Raw genomic sequence first — 27,124 nt, forward strand, 5'->3', positions numbered from 1 at the left:
TAGAATGGTTTGGGTTGGAAGGAACCTTAAAGATCATCTAGTTCCAGCTCCCCTGCCATGGGCAGGGACGCCTTCCACTTGCCCAGGTTGCTTCTGTACTATTATTTAATACTAACATAATTTCTGAGCTACCAAACTTCCTGTTCCACAGTTAAAGCCCATCTCTCAGCTGATAGTTAATGAGATGAGATTTAACAGCATGGTGAGTACTCACAGGTCCCCAAGTTTCCAACTGAGTTACATGGAGTTGGTCATAGACAGCAAAAGGGGCTGGGGCTGGATCGATTAAGGGCCTGATCAATGAGAAAAGGCTCCTCCGTAACCCCACCACAACTTTTACACATCCCAGAGCAGGGAGCTGTATTTCCATACAGGAATGAGGAGAAAAGGTGCAATTAAGTCTGGTAAAGTTAGCTGGCCCATAGTTTTCCCTGTACCAGCGATGAACTCTGAGCTCCTACAGTCAATAGTCAAGGTGTATGCACCAGCAAGTATTAAATGCAATGAGCTAACTCTATCTTTTACAAAACTATCCATAGGTCTTAGAGCAGTCATACCTCAAAAGCCTTGTCAAGGAGGTTCTGTTCTCTTAGCTGGTTTCCTTTTGTGAAAAAAAGCTCTGATATGACTTTTGGATCCTTTGGTTTTAGCTGAAGCGCTTTTTCTATAGCTTCAAGTGCCTGTGAAAAAGCAAGAAGACACTGCGTTACCATATTCAGTGCCTTTCCACATCTCATTCTCTCCTCACCACTGAGGAATCCCAGCATAAGAGTCTTCTTCCTCCTTCCCTTGTTTGCCCCACATTGTTAACACATGTGGAAATGATTTTTTTATATGCCTGGGGCTGATGGGCAGTGGGGCTCACAGCAGCAGGAGCCGTAAGCAACAAGAAAACTACATCACTTAGCCTCAGTGCCAGCACATAGATACACAGAAGGTTTTAGTGAAAAAATAATCTACTGGATGTGCACTAAGACACGTGATGTGTCTCTGGAGAGATGGAGTGTAAAATTCAACCTCTGTGTGCAAGTCCTAGGGACAAGGGTACCCCATGGCCATGGTACCTTGGCATAGTGCTCCTGCTTGCTGTAGATGGCTGACAGAAGGCGGTAGCACTCCAGACATTCCACGTCCTCACTGAGTATATGGTTCATCATCTTTTCGGCTTCCTTCGTCCGCCCCATCATTGCTAAAACCTGAGCCTACGGAGACACATTATAAAGGATTATGATCTTAAAAAGCTCAACGCTCAGCTAATCCATGATGCTGCACCCAGTGGCTGGTGCTCCCCTTTTGCAGCCCTGCCCTGGCCCCACACTCACCAGCGCCAGTCGGATCTCTCTGTTTGAAGGCTGCAGCGATGCCGCCTCTCTGTAAACCTGCAGCGCTTCCTCGTAGCGCCCCGTGTTGTAATACAGAGCCCCCAGCGGGGAAAGGATTTCGGCCTTCCGGGATACCTTCAGGGCCCTGGAATTTGGGAAAAAGAGATGCTTCCAAGTGGTGTGGGGATCAAAGTGGAAGAGCGAGGTGTTGCTTGCGCTGGGATGGAGCAGCGAAGCTCTGCGCCCCGCTCATCCCAATCTGGGAAGGACAAATTTAAGGTCCCAGGAAGGGACACAGCAGCAATCCCTCTGGCCACTTGAGAAGGGGAAAGGGCCACCTCCAAAGTGCACGTGAGCATGCAGCAGGGGTGGGGATGGCTGATGGCGGTGGAACCTGGGGACTGAGAGCATAAATCTATGTGACAAAAAGGAGGCAAAAAACCCCCCCAGTCTGCTCTACTGCATACTGCGAGTCAGAGCCTGCCTGCTGGCACATTGCTGGGAAGAGCCAGAGTTCCTGATGGTGCCAAGGGTTTGGTGCTGGGCTGAGCAGCGTTTATGGCTGTTACTGGTGTAACACCCACAGATCAGCTTCCAGCAGGCTAGGAGTTGTGCTCACAATCTGCTCATGCCCCCGAAAAACCTCCAACTTTATCATTAGAGCATCCCCCAGCTAAAAGCAGCAGTATCCATCCTGGGGGCTTGGGATTGGTCCAGGAAAGTCAACACTGCCTGAAGCGGGGCTGCCTCTCCAAGCAGTCCTCAAAAATAGCCAAATCTAGTTTCAAACAGATAGAGAAAGAAGAGAGGAAACCCCAAACATGCTCTGATAGATTCATGTATCAGAAACTCTTTAGCAGAGACAGCCATATGGGGGGAGGAGGAAAACCTCTGTCTCCCATCCCAAATCCTTACCTCTTGTACCACACCTCAGCCTCTTTGTTCTGCCCCAGGGAGCGGTGAAGCCTGCCCAGGTTCACCATGGCCACGTGGTGAGAGGGGCTCAGACGGATGGCCTGCCTGTAGTGGGACATGGCTCGCTCGGGAGACCCTGGAGAGGAAAACAGTTTATTAAACTGGTGCATCAGAAAAATCCTGTCGCTAATTCAGCACACAGTAACGCTCTGGGTTTTCATTCACCTATTGCTCTATGCATGGGAAACATTTTGAGAAAGAAATCCTACCTCACCCTTTTGAAACTAAGGGTAAGAAAAACTGCTGTCCAAACTAAGATTCAGACTGCAATATTCAGAGATGATCCCGAGAAACAGATTTTCTAGGGATACGGTTTTGCAAGCCAAGGGTACAGTCACCAGAAGATGACTCCTGACTGAAAGCACCCTCTGACCATGCTGCAGGGGGGATGTACCCACTGTGCTAAGGACAGAGCCCACCCCAGAGAAGGGGCTGGGGCATGTGTGCCATCTCCTGGTAGAGCATTCTTCCACCAGGCCCGCTGCAGAGACAGGCAGCAGTGAACAGAGAACAAGCCACCCAGCATTTCCCACACCACCACCAGAGCCACAAATGCTTTCAGCTCTTTCCAAACAGAGACTATTTCCTCCACCTCTGCTGTGTTGCTGTGAGCTCCAGCTCAGTCTCCGTGCATTGCTCAACAAGACTCGGAGTAGCTGCCAGCGACCAGCTAATTCCCACCTGGGGGCAATAAATCCCAGACCAGAGGTGTTCAGGTGCCTATTTTGGAGCACATAGGCACCATCTCTGTGCTGCAGAGGAGCCATTGGGTGGCACTGCTTCGCTGTGTGAAAACGTCTACCGGTGCAAGGTCCTGCAGCCCATGACATCACCGAGCACCACAACAAAATACAATGCAAAAAGAACGGTGAGAGACCACTAGCCCAAAGCCCAAAGTTCTGGTTTTAGTATCATACTTGTGTTTAGCTAAAAAACGGTAAAAGTATAAAGTTTCAGCATTTCAGCAATGCATTTAAACCCAGGGTTCATTTAATTGGATTGCAAACTCCAGACCAGGTAATCTGATGGAAACCAATACTCATGGAGCTTTGTCCACAAACAAAGCTTTTGAGTGTTGGCTTTTTTTAAAACCAAATCACTTCACAATGTATTTCTAGCTGGAAAGCAGATCTGGAAAACAGCCTGTGCATGTTGAGGCATTGTACATATGCTACTGTGAGGATTTTATTTTCATAGCTTTTCAGATCTAGTTTGTTTTTCTGAGTCCATCTATGCAACTTCAAAGTCGCACGGACACTTCTCAGCATCTTCTTTACAGTAGAGAGGAGGAACATCTGTAGGGAGATTTAGAAGTGCTTAAGATTCACCCAAGGCTGACAACGTACCGTTCAAGGTATGACTTTTTGAAAACATCCAGCAGCAGCCTCAGTCTTTCCCCACCACTGAGCAGGCAGATGTTTCTGAAAATTATATCTACAAAATTCCCTGGGAAGCAGCTGGGCACACACCTCGGTCTGCTCAGCACACGGGAGCAATGCGCATCATTAAGGGAGACACATCAAGTGTCTGTGACCACTGCAGAGCTGTCTAGAGTTGTGGCTCCCCAGAGCTGACACTTGCTGGAGGTTTGTTGCACAAAATCCTGCAAGTTAATTGGTGTGGTGCTTCACAGCATCTCCCTGTGCCGCTGGGGAAGAGCGCAGCCTGTGACGGGCTCACTACCAGCCACTTCCTTCATGCCTTGTCACGTCTCTAGGAGGGTTATTGACACATCATGCCTGAAGTACCAAAAGTCAGCGGGATTTTTTTTCCCCTGTTGTTTGTGTGTAGGAAAGCGTAGGAGTAAACCAGGAAATGTTAGTTTTGACTTTGGCAGAGTACACAAGTGCAAAAAACAGAAAGTGCTCTGCACTACATTTGAATCACAAATTTTGGCAGGAATGGGACAGTTTATCATGGTTGGCAAGCAAAGATGAGTACAACATCAGAGTGAAATTACTCGGGAATTTTTATTTTTTGCAAGCTTGAATTTTGCCAGGGCACAAATTCAGAACCTCAACCTCTGTCGCTAATGCCATGATGCCTTTTTTGATTATGAATGCTCATTTTGGTTCTGTATTTGTTTCACACTGGTACTACAGAAGAGTGATGGCTAAGCATCACCTCAGAGGTAGAACAGCCAGCTGCAGACTGACAGACACCATCATCCTTTCTTCCCAAGCACCACGGAGCTGGACACAGTGTGAAAGGGGAAGAACGGGTAGCAACCACGCAGTTTAAGCCTACACTAATTCTTCACTTCCTGGCCCCTTTCTAAAGGGACCAAAGTGAGATAGTAGTCCGTTTCCACCAGTCATTTGTCAAACTTGCCCTTGCTTATAAATCTGTCAATAAAAGGTGGCAAGTACAGTGACATTTTCGTTGGTGTTATGTGAATGCCATAAAGTGCCAAGGAAGTTGGATGGGAACCAGGAGCCCAGAAAATAAAGGATGCCATTATAGAGCTCTTGAAAAATCAGTTCACCCCACAGTATATAAGGTTTTGTTTTCACAGATGATTGTTGTTTAAAAGCCATGTTCATTTTTATAGCAATGGCATTCAACCCTTACAGTCAAAGAGCTGCTTCGTCACCAAGTAGGGCTGCACGTGCCCCAAAGACTGTCATGATCCATTTGTGTGCCTGTGATTTGGTTTGATGTGGCCATGCCTTCCTGGAGAAATGGCAGTACTGTCAGGGTGCTGCCCAGCTCTCACTGAATAGGACAAGTGCCTGTGCGAAGACGGTGAGAAACACCGAAGGAGACAGCCAGGCTGGATGCCACTGCCACACAGTGCCTGCTCTGATTACAAATTTCATTATGCTGTGCCATCTCAGCAGCACAGGGATACTTATTTCCAAGCTACCGTGGAGGCACATCTATTACTTGGAAGCTTTTGACACCCTTTTAGATGTGTACTGCTGAATATAATAAATCAAAGCAAAGAAGGCAGAGAGGGGAAAATCCCTTACTCCTTCTCACTTACCTGTATCAACCAAGAAAACCCCGTAGTTGTTATGCAGATCGGAGCTCTCTGGACAATTCTCTATGCCAGCCTTATAGACCTCCTCTGCTTCCTTAAGCCGTTCCTTAAAAGAGAAGGAGATTTCTTAGCCACGGGAGAAAGGCTGTCAGCACCATTTGCTGCACACCTACAGTCTGTGACAACTCCCTCCTGAGCTGGGAGCTTGGGCCACCAGCTCAACCCACCTTCTAGGAGGGCAAAATTTTACCCCACGGCATGGGTGTGATACAGCTGCCATCTGGTAAGCCAGAGCAATGCAGACAGCTTTCCCCCCACCTTTGCAATTGTAGTTACCTGTGAAAAGGTGGCTCCCATGCAACGTCAGTGAGCCCCCCCCAGCTGGGCACACACCCGTCCAGGAAAAACACAGAGCCAGGGGTTGTGTTTGTTCTGTTAAGGAATATCTGTCATCTGGGAGGTGATATCTTTTGATTTATTTGTTTAATGAGCATCTCACTGGCTAACTTTTCCCCTCAGGAGCTCTGCTGTTCATTCTCTAAGCAGTGGGGAAGACACAAGCAATGAAAGCTTGTGTGTGTGATAGCTGGGGGGCAGGGAGCAAGTACAGGGGAATAAAGGAAGATGGAGAAGGGTGGAGGGTAATGAAAGAGTGAGGAAAATCTGACAGATTCAGATTAAAATGAAGCCTTGTCAATGTCTGAGGTGTGGTTCAGTGGGATTGATGACACATGCCACCTTGCTGATTCCCACATGCACTGAGCCTTTACATATTGCACAGATTTCAAGGAGGTTTGTTGGTGCTGAGCATTTCTAGAAAATACACATCTTTCTTTGGGAACACCCCATCTACAGAAAGCATCCCACTGGCTGGGCTCTATCTAGCCTGAGCTACAGGTAGCCCAGTCCTGAAACAAAAACAGGGAGTCTTGTTTGGATGAAATAGCAACTTAATAAGGTTTCCATTTCCCTCTAGTCAGACAGTGCGTGCCCACTGCCTGCATGCTCTCTAAAACGGGTTACTGCAGTCTGCCTTTCCCCCTACCCTCAGAGCTTTGCTGTCAGGTGTATTTATGGAAGGAGGCTGTGAACAGCAGAGACAAGCACAGTGCAGAGGGGTGGCAGGCAAGCCTCCAGCACCAAAGATGCTTTTTTCAATTCTTCCCCTTCCGTGGAGCAGCACAGCCCTACAGCAACAAACTCCACAGCCTCCCGACAATGCTCCCAAGTAAAATCAGCCAACCGGGTCTCTGCTGAGGAGAGCCTGGAGCTCCCAGTGCAGAATTCCTGCTCAGGAGCTGAATCCACATCAAAGTATGAGGTTGGTCTATTCCCAGCTATAGACTCTCCTCAAGTCCTGCAAATAGTGGAGCCTCCTGGGCTTTCTCTGAATTTAAAGGGTGTACCTGACAGCAGCTTTTGGTTCTATAGCTGCTTAATGTGAAGACTCTTTTCTCACCTCCGATTTCAGAACTGGAGAGCTGGAATTAATTTGAAGAGTATAGGAAGAGTATGATTTGATCACAGAATCACACAGTTTGCCACGGCTAAGTCCTTTCACATTTACATGATAAAGGTCAGCCAGCAAAAAAGATGGTGTGCAATAAAACACAGAATAATGTTTTTAAAAACTGCTTAAGTTTGGACATTTTGGATATACTGACATGACTTTGACAACATTGTCCTGCAGAGTCAGGAGAAGTGTAATGATTGTCAGAATTGACTAAAATGAAGAGCAATCTTTTTAGCATATTTTCCATAATTTATATATTAGTTTCTTTTCCTCCGATTTTAATTTTCAGCCAAGGAATGAGGCTTTGGGTGCACGCATGTCAGTTCGTTCATTTTATTTACCGATCATAAACCCGCAAGGAAGGGCTGTGTTAAACTGGATTAGCAGTGTTCCACGTCAAAACATTCACATTCACCAATATTGAGCACTTTTAGCACTTTCAGCACGGTTGCATTGCTTTTTTGGCACCTCACATCCTGACCCTGCACGCCTCGGGCTCAGCGCCCAGTCTGGGATGATTTCTCTCACAAACTGTTTGCATTAAGCACAGTCAGAAAGTGGGAAGGATGGAACCAGCTTCTTGTGCCAGAGCTTTCCCTCCTTACAACCTCTCCTCTTCTTAGGAGAAATGCTCTAAGTTCATCAAGGCTTGATTCTCATTAACACTTAATAATTCCACTCCTAGACCTTCATGAAACATTCATCAACCTCACGAAATTCATAAGATTGGCTTATAAAATGTATGAGATTTTTACGATATTAAAAAAATTATGCATATGAGAATCTTTCAGTTGAGCTCCAGGGTTTTAAGTCTGGTTTTCATATAGCTCAGTTTTTCAGTCTGGTTATGACTGAGTAGGCTCTCTTCTGGGTTAAAAAGTTTCTTTTTCTAAGAAACACGCAGAGAAAATCAGTTGAAACCAGGACCTGAAAAGAGTCATCAAGTAGCACGAAATGGTGGATGAAACTGCAAGAGCTGGGACTAAGGTGCTCTTCAAGTGCATCAGAGTAAATCCTGAAGAACCAGTGTCACAGGAATGTTGTAAAAACAACCAGCAAAAATGTTTGATTTCTGTTATCAGCACCACTGCAGTGATCATGGAAAATAAGGAAAAGCACAATATGTTGCAACTGAGTTACGATTCCCAGCAGAAAGAGCAGTCAGAAGAGCAAGCATTTATAAAAGGCACAAACAAGCCAAACTCTTTTATACAATCCAGCAGTTGTTCTTCCATGTCAGCTCTGTCTTCAGAATCAGTTACCAAGGAGAGCAAAGGGCAATTACACCAAGTTACAGGTTAATTCTCTGGCACACAAGACATTCCTCTTTGCAGCATTCTTTACAGGTGTAGAAGGAAACAAACCATAAAGACCTATTTCAGATTCATCTCCTTTAAGATGGGGAATGTGCTGTGTGGGACCAATCAAGGCAATCCTGGCGCTATTTCACAGAAACCCCTACAGCTGTGAGACAGGCTCTGGGCCACAAGTAGACAAAAAACCCAGGTTTGTAACTTTTAGCCATTTTCAAGACTATTGCTTGCGCAAAGAGGAAAACCCAAAACTGAAAAATGGGCTCCTTCAGCTCTTTTGGGCTGAAGATGCCAAAACTTCTGCCTGTACCCCTAGAGGGTAAGATTCTGCAGCTCACAGCCACAGGCAGCAGCATGCATTTGTAGGGCAGAACCTACTGTGGTCACTAGGATGGGTGAGCAAGGCAGGAGGTGCACAGTCATTTGCTGTGGCTTAACATGAGAAGGTGTTAAAAGTCTGCAGAAAATTGCTGTTTGCTGAGGAAATTTTACTATCTTTTTTCCCTACCACTTACTCAAGTCACAAGAGGATGAACAATCTATACGTAAGAGAGATGAATAATTGCTGGATTTACTAATGGCACTTGCTTTGGGCAGAAGGTCTCAGGACTCTATAATGGTTTTATTGCTCTGCTGACCTTACAATCGATAGTTCTAATTAATAATTTCAATTAATATTAAAACCAGGTATTACTGCAGAGGACTCATTTCCTATACTTGCAGGAGACTCTTCATTGATAGGCTTATTCAAAACACGGTTCCCATTCAAAAAGGCTTGTCTTTCAATTCATAGACTATATTTCTAGATCCATGCAGGTAATACTGATAATATTTGGAATTCACTTAAAAGGGAAAATAAAACATAATATCTTTCAGTAATCCACATATATCATAGGTGAGTTTTGCAGAGAGTCCACATCATTAAAGAAGGCTAAACCAGAACAAGACCTCCACTGAAATTTATACACTTCCCTTACAGAGAGAAGATTTCACTAACCAGATCAATGGAAAACAGCAAAAGATGATACTGTTTTGCTTTGTCTGTATTTACATTTGGCAACCTTTTAAGAAAGCTTTAGCACACCATGCTGTGGAACAGCTAGATCTGAAAATTGAAGGAGAAAAAAATCAGTTTCCAAAAGGTTCTGCAGAGGTGTGCTGGAGCTGTGCAGTTAGGGGGACCTTGTCACTGCCCTTGTTGCTCACTGGTTGTGGCCACAGTCCATGGGCGCAATGCCCAAAGCACAGCATCCCTCATCTGCTGCTGCAGGGCTTGGTGGTCTCAACATGGGCACCCATGCTTCCTGGCTTCTTCTGTACTCAAGGATTTTGTGCCTCAACTTCTCTTTTCCTCTATGGGGACAATATTTCACCTCACAGGGATGTTGAAGAAATAAATTACCTAACCACAGAGAGTAGGGAGAGCCCGAGTAATGAGCGTGGAGAACAAGCCCGAAAGGAAATGAGTAATCCTGCCTCCAGAGCTCAGTCTGGGCCATGCACAGTAAATAAGGCCTGGAGGCACATGAACAATGAGGTTAAATAAAATTGCTCATTAAGAGCAACGTAAAGCCAGTGAGCCTTCCTACTCCCTACGTGTGGTCACCTACCATGGTAATTAAGGGCTGTACCCCGATGGGTGCATGCAAGGGCCAGAATTCGGGCTGCAGAGGCCAACTGGTTTCTGACATTTCCCAGCTTTCAAGTGATTTATTATGCAATCTCAAGGTTATCTATGGAGGTGTGTGTGTCTGAGGGGGAAGTGCTTCCTTATCCTGCTGTCACAACATCCAAGGTGCAATGGACTTTGCCCATAGACACCGGGAGCTGCAGAGAGGGGATTTACTCACAACTTCAGCAGTGATTTAATTCAGAGCCACACCGTGTGGGTGTAATTACTCACTGTGAATGAGTTGCCTCCCATCCTGAAAAAGCCATCTGTGAAGCAGCCTGGGAGCTCTCTGCAGAGAGCCATGGACCCACTCCTGCCACCACATGTGTGCAAGGCAAGGGTGCTCCACTGGGATGTGCAGGAGGTGCTGTGGCTGTGGCAGCAGTGCATACACATGCACAGAAGGCATGAGAGCTCGAGTGATGCCTGTTACCTGTTCAGCCAGCAGTGAGGCCAAGCTTGAGTAAGCATCTGCAAACTCGGGGCCATATTTAATGGAGTCCCGCAGTAAGATTACAGCTTCCTCCTTCTTCCCTTGGGACCTGCAGGACAGAGAAGGAGGAAAAAAGCAGAAAGGAATATTCCTGTAAGCACACGTTTAGGTTATCCCACTGAATAACTACTTTAAAGAGACATGGAAGTCCCCAGCTTGACCTTTTCAGCAAAGACTAAATGATTCACTCGTGTCTCCTCTCCTCAGTGTGCACACCCAGCATGTCCTCAGCTCATTGCTGTTTCCGTGTGTTATTCTCAAGAGCTGGGAGGATATGGGCTTTAATGAATCAATGTATATAAGCATCTGAAGGGAGGGTGCCAAGAGGATGGAGGTACTATGACCTGGAAACAGGACATTTGCTCTCAAAAACTCTGCTCTCAGATCAGTAGGTTGGAGACACCACAACACTTCACTTCCTTCAAAAAAACCCTGCAGAGTCTCTGCATGTTCCTAGACAATAAGTACTGTTATAGATCCATTTATGACTTTGTTAAATTAAAACTTTGAAATTAAAATATCTCTATGTTAAATCTGCCTGGGATCTCTAAATAATTCCTTAGCAAGTCAATCATTAGGCTAGAGGAGTCTGCTCTTCAGATCCTAAGGATTTTGAACAGAGATAGTTGAGAGACACTGATGAGCCTGGTTTTTTCCCAGCACTGCTCTACTCTTATTGCCATGGAAAATGGAAATAGTTTCCCTAACAAAAATCTTGGGATGTTTATTTATTTGAGCTACAACTTCTTCGGTATGACTCTGTATTTCTCTCCTTTGATAAATGAGAAGGTTTCCTGAACAAACATCTAAGGATGTTTAGCTGGACTGAAACAACATTTTCCTTGTGCAGGGTCTACAAAGAATATGAATAGCAGGGTTTACAAAAAGAAACAGAGGGCTCAGGGGAAACAGAAAATACGTGAACACCTTGCTGCTTTGGCCTTAGATTTCATCTGAGGGACATGGTCAAGTAACCAGATCTTGTTTATAAGGTGCAAATTTCAGCTGATAACATATGTGGCTTTGCAGATATTTTCTCTTTCTAGTTGTGTAACTGGAAGAATATTTTGCTTGTGAATTAAGCTAAGTAAAACCAGTTGTGCTAGTCTTTTTCTTCTTCCAGTGGTGTTCCATAAATTATACGAATCAAGCAAAAACAAATAAAGAACCACTTTTCTCCTACACTAATTAAAGACTAGCTAGCTTGTCAATTTATAAAACTTTTGGATCCTTTGGCTGGAGTTTCATGACACATTTTTATAAATCAAAAACAGATGCCTGTTTTATAAAGGTATTGATGTTTGGCAAAAAAACTTAGGAAATGCCAGCTACAGAAATAAAAGGATTAAGTGATCCACTCAGCAGCAGTAGAAGTTCCCATTAACTACAAGCATGCACTCTGAACACGGGGCAGCCCTCTTAATTACTCTTTTTTTTCCAAATGGCCTCTTTTTTTTCTCCATTTGATCCAAGAACAATGTTTGTCTCCCCAAAGTGGGGGTAAAGAGGGAAAGATTATGGCATCTTTTTATGTGACAGACTGAATTACATTAAAAAAAGCAGATCTAGTAGTTTCTCAGAGGGCTTAGGCCTGCAAAATACCAAGTGCTCTGGCCAAGCACTTAAACATGCACTTAACTTTTATGTATGCAAGTTGAAAATTAATTACTAGTTGAAGTGCTTTCCTGGATCAAGGCCAACACTTTGCAGGATCAAGGCCATCGCTTATATAAATCTCCTGCAATTTGGGAGAGCACAAAGCATTGGAGAACAGTCCAATACACTAATCTATCATAAACTGGGGATCTGGAGTAGGAGTACCTAAGTAATGTATACCTTCACTATGACAGAGAGAAGAACAAATTCAACTGTGATCACTTAATCCAATTTTTACCTCAATTACCTTGCCTTATAAAAGGCACTCTCCGAGAGCGAAATTTGCACCTTATAAACAAGATCTCTTCTACTCAAGCTCCCAGCCTCCCCTCTACAATGAGCATGATCAAGCTGAGAGCAAGGAACAGTTCTTTCCATTAGGACCATCTCTTCCATATTTTTGCAAGTGTCCCGCAGTTGGAGAAGCACCAGGTTGAACCATCCTGCCAAAGTCTGATGACACACAGGGCTACTAGCACTGGAGAACAAGAGTTAGCTGCTCTAGAGGACTTTGTAACTTTCAAAATTTGGGATTTTTTGTGCAGTTAGTTAGACTGTATTAAAACCAGAAAGACAGAACTCAACAAAGGTTCCACAACTGTTCTGACAAATTTTTATGATGGAATGTAGTGACAGGACAAGGGGAATGGCTTTAAACTGAAAGAGAGTAGGTTTAGATTGGATGTTAGAAAGAAATTCCTTACTGTGAGGGTGGTGAGGCACTGGATTAGGTTTCCCAGAGAAGCTGAGGATGCCCCATCCCTGGAAATGTTCAAGGCCATGTTGGATGGGATCCTGAGCAACCTGGTCTAGTGGAAGGTATCCCTGCCCATGGGGTCCTGTTGGAAAACAAGTTGACTATGGGCCAGCAACATACTCTGTATGGCAAACAAAGCCAAGAGTGGGTCCAGGGAAGTGATTCTTCCACTTTACATGATACCTGTGGGACGACATCTGAAGCAACATCTGTCCAGAGCTGCAAGAAAGGCATGGAGTTACTGGAGAAAGCCAATCAGAGGGCCAGTAAAGAAGGTCAGAGCTAGAGCACCCATTGCGTTGAGGACAGGCTGAGCAAGCCATGTCTGTGCAGCCCAGAGAAGAGAAGAGAAGAGAAGAGAAGGGTTGGGGTGACTTCAGTGCTGCTGGCAACTCCCTGGTCAAACAACACAGAAAAGCCAGAGACAAACTCTTCTCAGAGGTACACAGTGACAGGACAAGAGGCAAAAGACACGAGTAGGAACATGGGACATTCTGATTAGAGAGAAGGAAAAATATTTTTCACCCCAGGGATGGTCAAACAGTAGAACAGGTTACATGGAGGGATTGTGGCATCTCTGTCCTTGGAAGTGTTCAAGATTCAGCTGGACACAGCCCTGAGTAACCTGATCCAATCAGACTTGCTCTGAGCAGCTGGCTTGATCTCCAAATGATCTTCAAAGAGCTGTTCCAATATAAGTTCTTTTTTAATCTATTGTGAATTTCACTGCCAGAGTTTGTGGGTTTTTTTAACAACAGGCCACAATGTGTATGTAAAACAGAAAACTACAGTACTTCGTGCCACACAGACTATGCTAACCAGAGGCCATCCAGAAAGCCAGATGCAGTATCACTGAACATTATCACTTGGTTTGCTTCTCTGAATGAAAGGAGGGAACATTCACTAGCTAAAATACCTTAAATCTCGATACACGTAATATCTGTCTGATGTTTTTCAGCATCTTCAGACAGTTACACAGATCTGTGTCAGCACATTCACACACATCCAGAAGCCTGTATCAGAGAGGGCACACAGTCCTCCTTTCTCAGAATAGATGGGTTTGCTACACTTGGACTAGATCACAACAGCAAACACTCAGGACAAGTTGTGTGCTACTCTACATGCAGAACAGAATCAGTCCTTTGGGTAAACTCAAGATTCAGTGGAGATTGTTTCTAGGCATTTCACTTTCCCCTTGAAAATGAAGCCATAACGCTCTCAAAGCACGTAAGAGTTCTGAGGTCTTTATTCATAAGAAATAGTGTACTGAATATTGCAGTGCTTTAGGTAATGGATTGATACAGTACTGCCAATAAGTTCTTGTCCATTCTTCCTGCAACAGAAAGCTGAGATAAATATTTACTTCAAATGTTCATGATATTTTATTTCTTGTCCCTTTACAGAATAATCCACAGGCTATAAGTTTGTGAGGTATTTTGAAAGATATTTATCTGTATCCCAACAAAACTGAATTTATATAGGGGAGTTAAATATTCAAAACACAAGAAAGCATCAGGCTGCTCTATGTCACTGATCACAGACCATGCAAGCAAAGAGATTTCTGACTTCTAGATAGGCCATCTTTTGGGTCTATTTTAAGTAAGAAATCTGCTGGCACTGTTGAATTATCTACTCTCTAATATTTATATAAGGCAAGAAAATAATGACATACAACTTTATTTTAGGATATGTAAACAAAACTAGAGGCTTATTCAGCCACTACCCTGCAATGCTTCCTGAGAACATTCATCTTCTGGCACATAGCTGTCTTCATTATGTGCAAACAGAAAATGGAAACACCCTTTATCATCTAGGACTTCCACAGAAAAGAACTTAAAAATTCCACCCTGTTGTCATCAAAACAGTTTTTGCCTTAAGTTTAGAGCACAAGCAATGGATACTTAAATGGCTTATTTACATGGAACAATGAAAGGCAGATTCCCGCACGGAAATAACATACCCATCCTTCCAAAATCCTGGAGTTCACCTTTCTTGGTACTCCAGAGGAGGTGAAATCTGATATCTGCCATCAGATTTCCACCTTATGAGCAGGAGTGGGTATAAGAATCTCAGCAGAATTCAAGTGGGAATTCCCCATGCCAGAAGTTTCATTACATGCCCCAGCACAAGCAGTGCTGTTACTGGACAAGCCTTAAGTGTTGAAGCTCTGGCTCTTCCTGAGCTGTACCATGGACTGAAGCCTCTGCAAAGAGGGTAGAAAATGCTTTTATGGCTTGATTATTTATCTTCTCTCTGACACATGTTTAAAAATCAAAACGCTCTTCATAATGTCTCATAACACAGCCAGAAAGTAATATCTGTCTGTAATATTCTGCAGATTTTCATTTTATTTCATTTATTACCTAGATTATACTAGCATTTAGTGTCTGCAGAATGCTGCTTGCCCTATATATATATATATACATATATATATGAAAGGATAATTTGGAGACCAAGGTAGGAAACATGAATAAAGACAAAGTTGTAGGAAGGAGGAACTTGAAATCTCTGCCTCATACCTCTCTGGTCATCTCACAAGTCACTTCATGCTCCAGCATGGCTGATGCTCTCTGCCAAGCTGATGGATGATCTAGGAAAGGTGCTGGCAAAGAGATTTGGGCTAGCATTTTAGGGGAGACAATCACATGGGATCTGCCCACACAGTATCTGCTTTATGTATGTGCTAATCCCTCCACCTTGAACTCTACCTATTTTCTGCAGGATTTTTAAAGCTGAATAGGGAGATGAGGGCACCCAGTTTCCACAATTATTAATTCTATTGCTTTGTCCAGATGCACTGGACACTGGAAGCCTAAAGAAAGTTTAGAAAATGGGAGCAAATGGATGTGGGAATAGGGCACGTGGAACCTTAACACATTCTTTGGACAAGTTTAGCACAAGCATCACACACATTTAACATACTGCAAAATATGGCACCACAAAGGATGCAGAGCACATATAATCCAACAGGACACAAAATATCTTAACTATCACATTGGGAAAAACACATGACATATTGCACAGAAGACAAACAGCAGTTCTAAGAGATTTTTCCCACATGCCTCCTTTGTGCTTTTCCAGTGCAAAAAATCCAGTTTTTACCCATCTGCTGGGTCATAAGAGCCCACTGGCAGTCCAGATTTAAGCATAACTGACATGGGATGTCCTGGTGCTTCTTCTGTCTTACATTCTTTTGTATTAATATTTTATATTAAAAAAACATAACAGAGAATAATAACTAAGGCAAACATGATGGATTAAAAGGACAACATGTATTTTTAAACACCATTGCCACCTAAGATTAATTTCAATCAACCAAATCTGATGAATAATACAAAGACCTTTCATTTCTCTTGTCATAAGACTCTATTATTTTCCTTCCTTCTATTTCCAGTAAAACACTTTCCTATTTTCTATTTAAGATTGTTTACTTGTAATATTATTCTGATAATTTCTCCACTATTGAATATACCAGGCAGAACTTTAGCAACTCACTTAATATCCTTTATAAAAACTCACAGTCAAAGCAACATTTTAGAACCAGAAAGATCAAGTAAGTTTTAATAACACAGTGCCACTTTAAAACCAGTCCAACACTAAAGCCTGTCATGGTTTAACCAGCACAAAGCCCAGTCTGCTCTAAAAGATCTACTAGACATCTATTATCAGCAAAATAAGGGCAGTTTATATCAGCAAAAATGTATTTTTACAGCTGTAGTTTCTGCAGTTCTGTCACCAAATAATACTACATCCTCACAAAAACAAGGACGTTTTTGCTGCTGCTAAATAGAGATATTTTACTTTTTTTCATTGAACCCTTAGCAGATTTTATCACACTGGCTTCTTGTACTGATCTAAGTTCAGTCTTTAGATATGGTTAGTCAAATGAATTTGCATGATTATGGTTGTTTGCTATTCTCCTTGCTAATGGCTGACATTCTAAATAACAACAAGTGAAATACTGATCTGATTAACTTGTTTTCTTGCTCAGCAGAGTAATCATGCAGGGATACAAACCAGCTTCCCCCTCAAATCCAGACATGCTGTGCAATAGAATGAACTTTCTGCTGCTCTGAGCATCTCAGTGTTCCGTGCTTATGCCTAAACAACCTTCCATGTAGCTAATGAGGAGAACTGGGAACTTGCAGAGAGGGATTTGTTGGATCTGTGTTATTTATTATCTCTGCATCTGATGCCTGTCTTTGAACAACATAACTTCCTCCACTGGAAAGGCTTACACATCTCGACAAAGATGGGAATCTCAGGTGACTATTTGGGTTTAGGCAACTCATTTTTGATGCCTGATTTGGAAAAAGTGAATTCCCTACAATTGAAAGACGCTTGTGAACAGCACCTGAAGGGATGTGGCAGATAGCATAAGGATATCCAGACTAAGCCTCACCTATGTGCTGGCACTCCTGGACATCAATAAGGAGTACCACCATTCCTTCATGAGTTGGCAGCAAAAACTACTTTGGTGATGTGTGTAAAGGGAATGTGAATTTTCTTGGTGCCAGTTCTGCAGTCAACTTACTTGAGTAGGTTGCCAAGATTGAAGAGAGCTCGATTGTGCTGAGGGTTTAACTGAAGGGCCCGTCTGTAGTAGTCCTTTGCCTCCACCACATCTTTGGTCAACGTCCCCAAGTTGTTGAGAGCACTTGCGTGACGAGGGTACAGTCTAGGAAAAATGAAATATCAAGTTACAGACGCTCATTAATAGACAAATAAAGTTGAGTTCACTAATGCTGCCACCACTGCTGTTTGGCACTCAGTAAAGGGAAGGATGTCTGCTAGAAAACCCTGTTTTCCCTTCATTTGCTGCAGGTCAGATGGGATCCTGAGCAACCTTTTCAACTCCCAAAGAGATTGCAAATCAGATCTTCTCCTACAGTTCCTATATATCTCCAGGGCAAAAGGGAACACTGAGCAGCTTTGAAAGCTTATTTTACCCTCTAAGTAAAAGGCAAAGTCACTAAAGCAGCCTGAATGCTTTCATTCAAAATGTTTTTCAAACAAGCAAGAACTGCTTTGTCAAAAAATGTTTCCAATGGAAATATGTTATGACATATACAGAAGCCAACACAACTCTGTTTAAATTGATTTGCTGGGGTTTTTTAAATCATTTTTCCACAATAAAAGTGATAATAAAGTGCAAAAGGAAACCTGAAATCAGCTCTTGAACAATGCTTTCAGGACCAAGCAAAATGGTAAAAGAATCTGGAAAAAGACTGCTTAACAGTATGAATTTTCTAAGCTTCCTGTAGCATTTGGTTCAGTACAGTTCTCCTTTTATTTGACCTGTTGATCTTTACATCTGCCTGTTTCGGTTGAAGATTACATATTGGGCCCAATGATTCTCTGTTAAAATGCTCCATGAATTAAGCAGCACATCATGGTCCATTCAGCAGCCCAAATTCTCACAGTTGTGCTCCTACATTAATATTGGCCTTTCATCAGAAAACTCCAGTGGTGAAAGTGATCCAGGGCAAGATTTAAGTATTCTGGACCCTTTGTATGATAGATAGGTGAAAACTAAGGCTCATTATAATAAAGAAATAAATTTCTGACGATAGCCCACAGAGATCCCTGGGAAGCTGGGAGAGGTCTGATGCTCTGATGTGAAACACCACAGAACACCTCCAGATGTTCATTTCATTTGTGATAGGGAGGAAGCAGGTTAAGGTGGTCAAGTCTTGAGTTCAAGAAGACCCCAGTCACAAATCCTGCTGCCACTGCAGACTTTTTATTTTGGATGAGGACAAGTTATCTGACGTTTCTTGCCTTTGGTCCCTGTTCATGGGAAGGTGATGTGGATAATGACATTAAAAGTAGTCGGCTATGATAGCACATGGTACAGCACGAGGAGGGGCATTTAAAGGAAGATGGGATTAAGACTCCATAATATAGCCTGACTCTAAAGTTTGCAACTGTTTTCAATCCCAGACTTTCCACGGTGAGGGATTTTTTTGCCTGGAGTTTTTCACTATGTCAGGTCAGCCCTGGGATTTTCCGTGCTTAAGTACCATGAATAATTTAGCATTTTTTACACTGCTGCAACATTTGTATCAGTCACATTTTCACTGCACAGCACATAAGTGATTTTGGCAAGGTCTTATTTGGGGGTGAAGCTGGGAACATTCGAGGGAACTGTGGGAGAAATGGACATGCACCAGTAACAAACCCAGGATACTTCCTACAATTAAATAAGAAAAGAGCACAAAGTTCTTTTTCCACACAGCACCAAGCCTAGCAGACAAGGACTGCAAAGCCACATATTTGAGGAGAGATCCTTCAGGGATGCAGCCACATCTGTTTTTTATAACTTGGCCTGTTACACTAACAAAACACAAACATAGTGATCACTACTCATAGTAACTAATGACTGCAGACTGTCAACATCCTTCCCATACAGATGAGCATCCTGTCTCAGAAATAAACAGTTCTCCTGGTGTAAGCCTTTGAGTGCATTGCCCAGTGTCCCCATTCACCCACACTACCTGCATTTGCTGCTCGAGTGACTATTAAAGAAATCCCTGACTGATCTTGTCACAGAGTAGCAAAGAGTAGGAAATCTGTGGCAAGACTGCAGTTGACACAGAAATAGCATCACTTTCCAGCACTGGAGCTACCCAGTGGGCCTGATGCATTTTGGGGTGTGAGGCTTCCTCCACTTGGAGAAGCAGCAGCAAAAGACAAGACAGTGATAAAGGTGTAGTGTTGAGTCTTAACCTTGGCCCTAAAATCCACTGGTCATCAAGGTTAAGTCTCCCCAGCTGAAGCAGGCTGGGAAAAATGCTTTCCATAGCAACAGCAGGGGAAGAAAAGAAAGGATCAAGCTTGCTAGCAACTGGGATGCAGCTCTGTGTGACACCTTGACCAGAATCTTGAGCAAAGAATGTCTTACAGCAAGTGACCACGGGCTCAGTTTTGTTTCCTACTTTTCCATGAATTTTTTAACATCATTTTGGACCCAGAAAAAGGTCTGGGATTTACATTTTTGAGGCTTTTTTAACAGTTGGCTATGATAAAAGCTGTGCACTACTACTGTCAGTACTCACACATAAAACAGCTCTAATATCTGACATGAAGTTACTTGACTTATGAGTGGGTAAAAGTATTTCTGACAATCCTTGGGAAAGTCAGAAACAGATTTAACATTTTACAGCCCTAAACCCAATGGTTTTGCTCTCAAACTTTCAGAAATTAATTCTGTTCTTGGCCTTTAGTGCTCCCATGGCATTTTAGGCTCAGGAGATTTGCTTGCACCAATTTGGAGCGGAATGAAAACTCAAGATTAAAAAAGAGAACTGATTTCACCTTTAAATTGCACAGTCCTGACCAGCAGCTCCATAAATACACTTCTGAGTTCAGTGCTAAAACCTCTCACCAGCAAATCACAGGATGCAAACACGTTTCCCATGTATCCTGGGCTTGTGTTTTACATTTATTCATTACATCTCATTGCCCTTTCCAAGAAATACAACTGAAAACCCAGAACCTCAGCTAGCACAAATTGTCAGCTTAAATCTGCTTATTATCTGGCCTGAAGAACTTAAGACATTTTCAATTTTACATATCTGAACAAACATTAAGAGAAAAATCTGAACACAGCGAGGTAAGGCAGTGGTGTTGAGGTTTGCCATTAGAGTTCAGTTCTTTTTTTTCCTGTCCAAATATTTTATTGGGAATATTACTTTATTATAGTGGTAGAGCAAGCTGCCACTCAACTGAGTTCAGATGAAAGCATAACCAGGTCCTAAGAGAGCATCACCTCTGGTAAAGTAGCCAGAGTCAGAGTCTGAGCCCATGACCATCCATGCTGTTACAAAATCATTGAATCACAGAATGGTTTGGGATATAAGGGACCTTAAAGACCATCTATTCCAACCCCTATCCACTATGGGTAGGGACACCTTCCATTAGACCAGGTTGTTCAAAGCCCCATCCAACCTGACCTTGAATGCTTCCAGGAATGGGGCATCCACAGCTTCTATGAGCAACCTGTTCCAGTGCCTCACCACCTTCACAGTAAAGAATTTCTTCCTAATATCTAATCTAAACCTGCCCTCTTTCAGTTTATACTGTTGAAATGATCCCTAGCAGTTTCACACCACCCTCAAATAGTTCTGTCCCAGGAGCTGTCCAGCCCTAAGCCCACATCAGGGTTGGGACCCAAAAGCCATCCTGGACTTGCCCACTGTCTCTCAGAGGATATAAACACTGACTGAATACTTCCAGGTCAGTTTATGCCAGTTGGCCTCAGGGTTAGAGAATGGGGACCAGACTATTATTTTATTTCTTAATAAGGATGTTGAATAAAGGACTAATGGCCCCATTCAAACTACCCTCTGTTCAGGCACACCCACTGCTGTCAATAACAGCTCCCTGGGAATAAAACCAGAGCAGAACAAAGTCTTGTGGCTGGATTTAAAGAAAAGCATAAAGCTTGACCACGAGTTACTAATTAAAGCAACATTTACTCAAGAACTATCAAAATGTTTCTGAAAACTTGCAGATACACCATTTGCAAACCTGTTTGCTTTTTGCTGTTTGTGGTCTGTTGCTGTAAGGGATGGAGGCATATGCACTTTTCTTATTTTTAAGTTGTCAGGAGGTTTGTGCTGATTTTCGAGGCTTTTGGAATTGCTCTCAATGATTCCTGATATCTACTTTGATTATTTTGATCGTGAGCTCTCTAATGCAAACATTGTCTCTTCCCCACATGTATTTATTTCTTAAAAGGGTTAGAAACACATTGCCAGGACACGGAGGTCTCCATTTAACCTGGAGTTCCTTCATACCATAATAATGATACAGTCAGAATCCAGACTTTGTTTTACAAACTGTCAGGACAATCTGAGGTGCAAGGAATCAGCTGTTAGAACATATATAGCTTGTCTTGCACTTCTCTTGAGAAACAAAGCCTTCTATCTGGACACACATGGAGCTGTATTTTCCTCACCACCACCATTGATAATGGTAACAGTCTGCAGGCAATATCCTTTTTGCTATGCATCTGATTAGGCAGAAATTCCTCTAGGCTTCACCTAATCAAATGCAAGTACTGCATTATTTATGAAAGCAAGCTGAATTTCATTAAACTTACTCTACAAGTAGCAGTTCATGTAAAAAAATCAGTTTATCCTTTTTTTTTAGAAATCAGAATAATTTTCTTTAAAAATCTACATTCAAGGATAATTATAATAAAAGTCTTGAAATGGCAAAATTACTTTAAATTAAAGGAAAGCAACCCACAAAAGTATATTTTAAATCAGGCTGAGATTTCATTTCTAAAGAGAAGACAAGTGGGATGTTTCCTTGTTGCAGAATGAATAATTCAAATGACTCCTCCAGTGCTGTATCTGCAATTGTCAGAATAAATTTCAGCAGCTTTCCCTTTAACTATTACAGGTATGCACTGCACAAAAACTCCTCTTCTTTTAGGCTACCAAAATTGCCTCTAATACCACTGAACAAAAGACTTAGACTTGCACAGTCAAGAGATTTCCACTTTCACAAGAAGATAAGAGGTATAAAACATATACAGTCACCAAAATTCGGATGACCATTTATTCTGCTTTTTAATGTAATGCCTCTACTACCTGAAACATTAGTTTTTAAAAAAAAAATGTAAGAGACTTTGTTTGGCACCATATCTGAACCACAAGCCAATTCCAGAAAGAAGAGAAAGGGAGAGAATTTGTTGTCATGACTGCAACGTATAACCCACCAAGAATTTTAATTCTTTTAATTCAGATCGAGAGAGACCACTTAAACAACTGGCAAGCTCTGCTTGCGGTCCTGCCTTTAAAAGGCCCTTGGTCTGGTGCCAGAGGTATTCAGGGGGAGAAAGGCATTAGCCTGACAACTCCCCCCTTGCTCTTAAGAGCGCTCCGTGGTTCCTGCCCAGTCATCGCTGTGTGGGCAGTGAGCAGCAGGGGATGGGGCCAGACTAACATGCAATTAGTCTGGGAAACTACCACAGACAGCACGCAAAAGGCTGTAATAACGTTTTTCAGGGGTCTGGGCAGCCCCCTGCAGCCACTGCATGATAAGAGAGGTTATTGAAACCAGCCCAGCTTCCCAGAGCTGGGATGGCCCCAAGATGTCATGCATGAGGGTGGCTCTCCCTCATAACTCAGCCCAGTGCCCAGCCCCTCACCACCCTCCAAGTGCTGATGATAAACTTGTCGAAAGCACATTCCCAGTGACTTCAGATATGAGTTCTTAAAGCCATTATAAAAATTGTAAGCAACAACAGCCATCATTAACCTCACGGCCACGCCATGGCAGCAGCAGCAGAAAGAAAAAACCTGCCCGCATTATCTTGCGTAATATTCAAAGGGACTCCTAGAAATTAAAATCAGCAACTGATTCAGCTGGGGACATCCAGTGTGCCCGTTTTTTAAAATGTATCTTTTGATTAAATAATGCATTTAAACTTAGCACTTGCAGGGAGTGCTCCACCTTTGAAGCAGCTCTGACAGATTACCCCTCTGCACTGCCCTGACAAAACAGGTTGTGTTACCTCCCTGTGTCAAGAGGAGAGGACAGGCTGAAGAGCCATGGGACAGACCTCCTCTCACCAGTCCAGGTATCCAGGACACCTCCCTGATACACACTCTTTGCCTCTCCCTGTGCCCACGCATCCCTACTGCAACATTCAGCATCCACAAGGCTGGCTTCAGCCAGATTAAGCACATGGAGTCAGGCCTTAATTACCCAAACCCAATTACTTGCTGGCAGCATGGCAACTTGTTTTTAAGGCACGTTTTGCCCCATTCCAACACATACTGTAATTACTGGCATAGTTTTGCCAACAAAAGTAAGAATGTTACATGAATAATGTTTCTATCTGTGCCAAGTTTTAATACTGCCCATTTTATATTTACTCCAGTATACTATTTCAAGCCAATTTTCCAATTTCAATATTACATCACACTCATTTTCATGTATTTATATAATTCTCAATAAAGCTCTATGTCAGGTTGAATTAAAACTTGATTTGATGTAATTCCGAGACCAGTCGGATCCCCACCAGGGATGCAATCCTGCACCAGCAACAACTTGGGTCATGTCCTTGTGATACTGTGGTACCTTGTTCCAAGAGCTGCTCTACACGATGTGGACATGTGTAGGTCATGGAGGCAGATCCCATGCCTTTCTCAAAAAGATCTTCAATTTGCAACCTTTGAATTCCTTTTATAGAGGGAGAGGTGATCCTGCAATATCAAGCAGCATCTGGTTTTCTCTTGACGAGTTTCAGTAGTTGCATCAATATTTCCTAAAAGGTAACACCCTTCAGCTTGGCAGATGGTTTGTGGCAGGCTGGGATTTTTTGTATTTAAAAAAAAAGGCACCTGGAAATCCTGTTGAAAGTCAGGCAAGTGAGAGATCTAATGCTTTTAGGTTCCTTTGAAAGCCTCAGGCATAATCTTCTTCAGTGGAAGCGTGACAAAGCAGTCAGACTCCTGGCTGCACACAGCACACAGTAGGGCATTACATCACACCCATTTCCACACACTCAGCTGTGAGGTGATCCAGCTCAGGGCCTGACACAAGGCTAGGAATAAGACAGGGAGTGATCACATCCCAGTCTGGTGCTGGAGGCTGTCAGAGCATCCTTGAGGAGCTCTGTGTGCCCTATTAGGGTCCTCATAGCTGTTACATGGGCCAGCTCAGGCCCCGATGGAGGTCCTGCTCAAGAAGTCAGCATGCCTGATCAAACAGTGCCTACAAGTCTTTCAGAGACACCCAAACAGGGTATCTTTCCCCTGCTGCTGCCGAAGGGTTTGTGTGAGGGGGTCCCACACCGATGCTTTGGGTATCCCAGTCCATCTCAAATGTCTTCTACCTTCCTGCAGACAGAAGTCACCCACATTATGGCACTGAGTACCTGCAATGTGGATACTGAGAAACAGTGCTCATCTCTACCACATTTTCCCTGTGGCCTAGGACAACTCTGTCTCTCAGGAGCTCCATATCCTGTCACCCAAGTGACAACAATAAAACCTCCCTGCCCTGTACAATTGCCTCTCCTCACAGCCCAAGCGCTCTGTGGCAATGACAATCTCCAGCTAGAGTCAGTGGCTGGCACAGCAGGATCTTGATCTAACCTGGGATCTCCAGAGGGCAATTTGGTATAAATAGCAAGTGCTGAATCGCAGCCAGATATCAGTGGAAGGAAGAAAGGTCCTGGCTGTATGGCTTCTCCTCCTGCCCAGCAGCCCAGTTGGCAGGAACAGCAGCCCACAGGTGCCCTGCAAACCCTTCCACCATGGTGAGCCTCCAAGGTTGAAGGACAGAGTACAGGGAATGGCAGCCATGCTGTACCCTGATATCAAGGGAAACCTCTCCAGGACAGAAATTCAAATAAAAAACAGAGAAGCTGAATAGGTTTAATTTGTAAATTGACAAAAGCCTTGTGAATTCTTTGAGCTTGATGTCCGTTAAGAGAAAAAAAAAAACAACCCACAACAATATTCAGAAGCATGCAATTTAAATAACCAACATGTAGCACCTTAAACAATATTACAATTTAAGAATTTTCATTAAATTTTCAAACTTGGGCAGGGATAGAAGCCAAAAAGATAGAGTTGAGGAGAAAAAGAGGATTTTAAGTCAAACAATGTAACACTTGAATATAAATAAATAAAACCTTTCATGCTAAACTCACATGTTACCTGTAGTGTCAAGGCAACATGAGGTTATCAAACTGGGCTGTCTGCTACTCTCTTGCATAAAGAATTTATGCAGGATCCACATAAGTCCTGAAAATCCCAGAAACCACTCAAGTCCAACAAAGGACTAATAATTCACAACACGCCTGACTTACAGACAGTGTGAACAGTGCAGGCGCCTCCACAGAGCTCACAGGTTCTTGAGGGATCCCATAGCAAACAAGAGACCATCTTGTGAGTTCTTCAATCAAACATTACACAAGAGGATAAAATAACAACATGCTCCCACCTAAGCAGGTGGGGGTGAAATCACACCTGCCATCTCCTGAGGCTCACAGGCGCCAGAGGAAGTTGTACAGCCCTATTCTGCCACCCGTGATCACGGCTGTCTCCGAGATGTCTGGGAGTTGCCTCAGAATTTGGTGTAAATCAGAACAGTCCCATTCCAGCACTTCCCAAATTCCTCAAAGGGGCCATTAGAAAGTGCCTCAACCACTTCTGTGAAGCCTTCACAGGAAGTCTCAAGGTTATCCTTGACAGTCATGCGTTGGGAACCAACTTTTCAGCTAAGCCTTCGTAAGGACCAGAGAAATCATCTCTCATGATGTAGCATAACAATAATCAGTGCTATCTGGTCATTTTTCGAGCAAAGTTTTAATAAAGACAAGGAAATCAGGCTAAGAAAAAAGGAATGGCTGTGGGAATGAGTAACTAATCCTTGGATTTGAAGTTATCATTAGCCAAAAGTGGAAGGTAAGACTTGAACATGTGCAAAACACAGCTCTGCATAGCCCACATAAAAATAAAAATAGATGCCTTGTCCTAATAAGAAAACAGCTTTTCATTAGGAAAGCATTCTCCATTCCCCAGATTTTTTGTATCAGTTCCCAATATGTAAGTAGGCAGAGCCATAACGCAGTGGCCAAGGAAGGCTATAGAGCCATCATTCTCATAGCTGATGGAGGCTTTTCTCTAAGAAGATATACTTGAAAAGCCAGCAAGTCCCTGAAGGGCAGTGTAAAAGGACCTGCACCCACAACAGACCTCAGTGTAGGAATGGACCCTACCTGTAACTACAGGTGTCCAGGGCTGAGTTATAAACATGTGTCCATCTCAGCAGGCACATCCATCTGCCTTCGCTGTCAATGCAGTTACACTGCACACGTACTGCCTCTGCGTCAGGGCTCATGGTTGTACTTATACCAGTTCAGTTTTTGAGTAAATAAAAGCCTGTGTCTGGACTGATTGTTATTTGATCACTAAAAAGCAGAAAAACTTAGCAGAGGTGGAGCACACCCCAAAACAGTCAGGGATTAGCACTTTTATAGAAAACAGGTTCAATAACAAATTACACTGGCTGAAGTAATTTGGCCATCGCCCCACGCAATATGTTGTAAAGGCCATTAAGCCTCTGATTCAAATTATCAGGCAGCCTTTTCAGCCATCAATTACCATTAAATTATTCAACAATTCTGTCCAGCTTCAGGACAGCCACCATACACCTACACAAGAGCACCAATTACCCCTTAAGCCTACTGTCAAAGCGCGATTCAGAAGAACACCACACAAAGATGCTTCCGACCGCTTGGACGTGATCTGTCTCAAGCCTGTAACATCCACTAACACAGGGTATTACGTGAGGTCTCCATGAAGATGTTTCATCAAATGCCTAACCAGAGGGCTTGCTCCAAGGGCCTGACCTAAGTAACATTAAGTGTCAGAAGGGCACTCACGGTTTCAGGAGCAAACGCAGCCCTGGC

At 43.3% G+C, this 27,124-nt stretch overlaps 1 protein-coding gene across 2 annotated transcripts in view; it reads right to left on the reverse strand.

Annotated features, from left to right (window-relative positions):
- Nucleotides 1-27,124, reverse strand: part of TMTC1 (transmembrane O-mannosyltransferase targeting cadherins 1) — a 145,790-nt gene that overhangs the window by 6,621 nt on the left and 112,045 nt on the right. For both annotated transcript variants that reach the window (XM_064654637.1, XM_064654636.1), the window contains exons 12-18: nucleotides 17,219-17,362; nucleotides 10,212-10,320; nucleotides 5,284-5,386; nucleotides 2,238-2,373; nucleotides 1,323-1,467; nucleotides 1,065-1,202; nucleotides 558-680 (exon numbers count right to left, since the gene is read on the reverse strand). In XM_064654637.1, coding sequence (XP_064510707.1) covers nucleotides 558-680; nucleotides 1,065-1,202; nucleotides 1,323-1,467; nucleotides 2,238-2,373; nucleotides 5,284-5,386; nucleotides 10,212-10,320; nucleotides 17,219-17,362 — 898 coding nt within the window. The remainder of the gene's footprint in view (nucleotides 1-557; nucleotides 681-1,064; nucleotides 1,203-1,322; nucleotides 1,468-2,237; nucleotides 2,374-5,283; nucleotides 5,387-10,211; nucleotides 10,321-17,218; nucleotides 17,363-27,124) is intronic.

The sequence above is a fragment of the Pseudopipra pipra genome, chromosome 5 (genome assembly GCF_036250125.1).
Source record: "Pseudopipra pipra isolate bDixPip1 chromosome 5, bDixPip1.hap1, whole genome shotgun sequence".
Taxonomy (NCBI): domain Eukaryota; kingdom Metazoa; phylum Chordata; class Aves; order Passeriformes; family Pipridae; genus Pseudopipra; species Pseudopipra pipra.